This window comes from Orycteropus afer, unplaced genomic scaffold, assembly GCF_000298275.1.
Source record: "Orycteropus afer afer isolate SDZICR_OR568_19922 unplaced genomic scaffold, OryAfe1.0 scaffold00524, whole genome shotgun sequence".
NCBI lineage: Eukaryota > Metazoa > Chordata > Mammalia > Tubulidentata > Orycteropodidae > Orycteropus > Orycteropus afer.
In genome coordinates, this window is record NW_006922111.1 from 211,090 (window position 1) to 216,932 (window position 5,843).

Sequence of the window (5,843 nt, forward strand, 5' to 3'; positions counted from 1 at the left end):
GGCGCTGGTGGCAGAGGAGCTCACCCGCTTTTCCACCCACTGGAGCCCGCATGGTGGGGTGGGAGGCCTGGTATCTGCCTAGAGCCTGCCTGTGCCTTCCTCAGGCCTGCACACATGGTCATGGCTCCTGAGGGGCAGGGGCCACAACAGGAATGCCCAAAGCGTTCTTGACCATGTGATCCCGACTTCAGAACTGCCCCTCCCACCACACCTCTGCCCCCAGGACTGGCTGTGGGAGGTTGGTACCAGCACAGGACCGGGCATTTTACCTGTAATGCCTCTTTGTCATCCTCGTTAGCTTACGGGGCCTGTGGGGGCTGCCCGTGGTCACACAGCTAGAGAGCAGCATAGAGGGTGTGTGTGTGTGCTGTGTATATGTGCATGCTGTGTATATGTGTGTGTAGATGCAGGTACACATCTGTGTGTACATGTGTGTGGCACGTGTACAAACGTGTGTCCCTATTCATGTGCATGTGTGCGCCTGCATGTATATTTCCATGTGTACATGTGTATGACCATGTGGTATGTATTTGTGTGTGGGTGTATGTGTGGGTGTGTACATGTACGTGCATGCATGTGTGCTTGTGCCTGTTTGACTATGTGCACACAGCTGTATTTCTGTGTATGTGAGTGTGTGGTGTCTGTGTGTGTACACAAGTGTGTGTCTGAGTGCATGTGTGATGTGTATATGTATGTACTCAGGTGCGTGAGTGTGTATGTGTGGTGTGTGTGGTGTGTATATATGCATGCACACAGGTATGTGTCTGGGTGTGCATGTGTATGATGTGTGTGGTGTGCATATTGCATGTATGTGTATACATGGCATGTATATGTATGTATTCATGTGTGTGGTGTATATGTGTGGCATGTGTGTGCTGTGTGTACATACGTGTGTGGTGTGTGTGTATATCTGGAGTGACTCCCCAGCCACTGCTGCTCCCAGACCACCCCCCCACCATGGCATTCCTTGTGGTGACTTTGTGACCCCACTGAAAGAGCACTACCCTGTGTCCCAGGGTCCCAAGTTCAAGTTCAGCCTCTACCCCTCTGCCCCTGGGTGAGCCCTTGTGGGTCTGTTACCTCATCTGAGAAGTGGAGAGAAGAGTCTTTTCCTGGCAGGGACTCCAGGCAGATGCATGGGGCTCTTGCCATAGGACTGAAGGCCTGTCTGTGGAGAGGGTGTGTGGCCTCTGGGGCCAGACAGACCCAGCCTGAGTCTGTGCTCAGTGTGTCCTTGGACAGGGACTCACCTCCCTAGCAGGGAACAGAGGCCAAGTGCAGTCTCTGTGGGTCTGCCTGGAATGATGCCCCCAAGTGTCCACTCACAGGACGACCTACAAACTGTTCGCATGGTCACCAAAAGGTGACACTGGTCAGAGTCAAGTGAGAGCCCAGGGCCCCACCTGGCCTCACTTCACGGGGTCCTTTGCCCCCTCTTTATTTCTGGGGTTTATAACCCATTCCCACCATCTGAACAGAAGGCCTGAGTCCTTGCGATGTAAATTTATGCAAGAAGGCAGGTACAGAGAGAGACCCGGAAACTCACAGGAGAAAGCCGGAAGTGGGATACCGGGATGGGGGGCAAGCGTGATAATTACACCTACACGTGGGATGAGACGCAGAGCTGGGTGCAGGGTTATCTCGGGCTCCCGGCGGGGAGGCCTGCCGCACCCCGGGGGAGTAACTGGCCTGCTGGTCCCACGCAGTCATCCCGTACTCGGCGATCGACACGTGGCCAGGCCGGCGGAGCGGAGGCATGATCGTCATCACGTCCATCTTGGGCTCCCTGCCCTTCTTCCTGCTCGTGGGGTTCGCGGGCGCCATCATCCTGAGCTTCGTGTGAGTACCGCCAGCTGGAAGGGGGCCGTAGACCCGGGATGCTCCGCCCCAGGGACTTCCGGAGGCGGGGAGAGCCCCGGGGGGGGGGTGTGCTGGAGTCTGACGCAAGGGGAGCAGCATCCTGGGGTCTCAGAACAGGGGGACCTTCAAGGCCACATAGTTTAGCTTCAAGCTCAAGGGCTCAGCACCTGGGATTTGTGAGCAGCCTGCGCAATTCAGATCCCAGCTCTGCCATTTACGTGCTGTGCAACCTTGGGCAAGTATCTTACCCTCTCTGTGCCCCCAGGTTCTCATCTGGAAAATAGGGATCATGCTGCCCACCTGCAAAAAGGCAGGGAGATGGCATCCTCTGACCTCTGCCAGCTTCACAAGGGGAAGACACAATCACCATCAGCAGCCCAAAGCTTACTCCTATGAGGCCAAACATGCTGCCACCCTCTGGCCTCTTCACAAACTCTGACACCAGTGGTCCCTCCCACAGCACTCACTGCTTCTCTGCTGGGTTTGATAATTCGTTGCAATGGCCACACAGAACTCACAGACAATACTCACAATTACGAGGTTTATTAGGGAAGTAACAGGCTACAATTCAGGTTCAGGAAGCTCTCAGGATACCATTCTTGGATCAGGACAGTCTCGCCTCTGCTGTGTCCTCAGGCAGGCCTGTCTGGCCCTGAGCCTGTCTGCCTGGCCTCTGCCCTGCTCAGGCCAGTGTTACAAAGCTCTTTTAGCTTTGCCGACAGGTATCCCTATGTGCACCCCACTTGTGACTCTTGCTTCCACGGCTGCCATCTCTCTGCGGGTCTCTCTGCCAGGCATCTCTGCCAGGGAGGTCCTTTGCATGGATGTTGGGTGCAAGGACATGCTGCACTTTGCTCCACTCCATTCCCCCTCGGGCTACTCTTTCCTGATGGCAGTGAGATCCCCCTTCTTCTAACTCTAGGAGGGCTCATGTTAAGCCCAGCACAATGACAAAACTAACCAATCCTCACATTAGAGTTCCATACACCTATTTGTGTGGTAGGCGCTCTGGTGGCACAGTTCCTAAGGCATTTGACTGCTAACCAGAAGGCTGGTGGTTCAAACCCACTAGCCACTCCTCAGAAGGAAGCTTGGGCAATCTACTTCTGTAGTGATACCTAATCTCAGAAACCTAAGACGGAGTTGCTATGAGTTGGATCTGACTCAATGGCAGTGAATTTTTTTGTTTTTTGACCCAGTAATCTAATGGGAGTCACAAAAACTGGTAGAAAAGCCATACCAAGTGATTCACTGCCCCATGCCACCCCATGGTATTGTGAAGATTAAACAAATTTATCCCTAGAAAGTGTGAAGGGCAATGTCTGAGGATTAAAGCAGTAGCCCTCACTGTCTTTACGATGGTAGTTCATTGTCTTGAAGTACAGATGGGGAGTTGGAGGTCCTGAGTGTAGTGCAGAGTTGCCGAGAGACCAGGACACGGATTGTCTCAGAGAAGCAGTTTATTAGCACTCCCGGGCGAGGTTCTCGTGCCCTAGCATCAAGGCCAGAGAAGTCGCACCCCCGGGCTGGGGGGGATAGGTTCTTATAGACACAGAGAGGACCTAACTGGGGACACTAAGGAAATGACGGGGTCCAATTAGCTGTTGGCACAGGTCTGCACCTAATTAGCATGAGGGGGCTTCACAGGAGGAAGTTGTCATCACGTGAGACTTTCCAGCCTAGGCGGGTTTTGCCACTCGGTTGTCTTATCAGGCTGTCTCATCAGGTCCTGACACCTGGAGGAAGCTGCCAACTGAAATGTTGGTGGCTTGGGTTTACTTCGGCCTAACACTGAGAGGGGAAGGGTGCCCCAAGGTCACATGCCCAGTTAAAACAGAGCTGGGACTAACACACAGGTCTCCTGAGTCCACTGACACCTTCTGATTTGTGCCTGCTTTGGGTTGGGACTCAAGGTCTCTGTGGGGTGTCCAGGAGCAGCTAAAAGGGCTACCTGGTGGGTGACCGGTATGTACATAGCTTCTGATACCCAGGAGGTCCGAGCAGGTGATGATTAGAAGTGCCTGAAGGTGCTGTGGGAATCCACAGGAGGGCGGGGTGGACTCTGCCTGGAGCATCAGGGTGGGCTTCCTGGAGGAAGGAACAGCAGGAGCAAACTCATCAGGGCAGATATGAGTCTCAGAGGGAGGGAGGGGACCCCGAAGGGCAAGAGGATTTCCTGTTGGGGATGGGAGGAGTGCAGACAGGAAAGCTGCTTGGAGCAGGTGAAATTAAGAGGGTCAGTGGAAATTCGCCAGGCAGAAAAAGATGCATTGACTGGTCCCAGCTGGACTCTAGGGCAGGCAGTGAGCTTGGAAAGCAGGTTGTTCCATGTTGAAGTTAATGAAAACAAACAATAGATGAGATTAGCTGCCAAGAGACCCGTCTGTCTTTCTGGACCTGGGAGCAGCACGGACATAGTTCTGTCTCTCCTTTTGGGCAGTGACTTAACTTGACATTGAACCAAAGGCTGGTTGCCATAGAGCCGACTCTGCTCCTGGCAGCCCCGCGTGTGTCAGGGCAGAGCTGCTCTCTGCGGGGTTGTCAGTGGCCGACTGCTTACAACAGATTGCCAGGCCTGTCTTCCGAGTGGACTGGAACTTCCCACTTCTCTCTGCCCTGCCTTCCCCCTCATCCTTTAGGACCCAGATTGGTTGCCCCCTCTTCCAGGAAGGCTTCCTCTAGCTCCCCCGTGCCTGGTGGTCAGGACACCAATCATGCTGTGTGGTCACTGTCTGCCATGGTCTGTCCCCCTTGTCTTGGTCTCCTAGTGCTGCTATAACAGACTGCAAGGGGGTGGCTTTAACAAACAGAATTTATTTTCTCCCAATCAGGACGCTAGGAGTCTGATTCAGGGTGTTGGCTCTAGGGGAAGCCTTCCTCTCTCTGTGGGCTCTGGAGGGAAGGTCCTTGTCTCTTTTCAGCTTCTGTTTCTGGTGGCACAGTGGTTAAGTGCTGGGCTGTTGACTGAAAGGTTGGCAGTTTGAACTTATCAGCCGCTCCACGGGAGAAAGACATGGCAGTCTGCTTCTGTAGAGATTACAGCCTTGGAAACCCTATGTGGCTGTTCTGTTCTGTCCTCGAGGGTCCCTGGAAGTTGGAATTGACGCGAAGGCAGCAGCGTTTCTGTGTGTGGCTTTCTGCCCCTCCTTCCTTGGCGGTCGTCAGACGGCTCTTCCCTTGTTAGTTCCTCTTTCTCTGTGCCTGGTGTGTGTATTCATATCTCAGAAGTGACTGGTTTAAAACACACCCTACACTGATATGCCTCATGAACCTAACAAAGGCAGTCCCATTCCCCAATGGGGTTGCATCACAGGTACGTGGTTGTGTACTGTACGGTCGATTCCAACTCATAGTGATCCTACATGACAGAGCGGATCTGCCCCGTAGGGTTTCTGAGGCTATAATCTTTACGGGAGCAGATGGCCAGGCCTTTTTCCTGTGGTTAATAGTCAAGCGTTGTAACCACTGCGCCACCAGGACTGCTTTCCCACAAGTATTGAGCCGATTCTGACTCAACAATGACCCTACAGGACAGTGTATTGCCCCCCAGGGTTAGGATTTACGGCACATACTTTTGGGGCACAGTTCAATCCGGAACACTCCCCATACAATCTTGCCTTTTTGGGGACCAGGTCTGGTTACTGATCCCCAGGGCCTGGAACGTGGTAAGTGTTGCAGAAAGTTCAGCTGTTAGAAGGAATGTCTAAGATACTGTCTGTGAAAGTAATGTCTAAGTATGAAGTCTGCAGCCCTCTGCAGGGCTTTGGTTTGCTCTAACTCTGGCTGTCTTCACCCCCTTCCAGGGATATGGGGAGTTCGGATGGGGAAACGACGCATGACTCCCAGATCACACAGGAGGCTGTCCCCAAGTCCCTGGGGAGTTCGGACCCTTCGTACACGTCTGTGAACCGGGGGCCTTCTCTGGACAGGGCTGAGGTATATTCCAGCAAGCTCCAGGACTGAGCTGAAAACCCACCACCAGC

At 53.6% G+C, this 5,843-nt stretch overlaps 1 protein-coding gene across 1 annotated transcript in view; it reads left to right on the forward strand.

Annotated features, from left to right (window-relative positions):
- Positions 1 to 5,823, forward strand: part of UPK3A (uroplakin 3A) — a 14,062-nt gene extending 8,239 nt beyond the window's left edge. The window contains exons 3-4 of the mRNA XM_007955638.1: positions 1,707 to 1,839; positions 5,664 to 5,823. Coding sequence (XP_007953829.1) covers positions 1,707 to 1,839; positions 5,664 to 5,823 — 293 coding nt within the window. The remainder of the gene's footprint in view (positions 1 to 1,706; positions 1,840 to 5,663) is intronic.
- Positions 5,824 to 5,843: the final 20 nt, after the last annotated feature.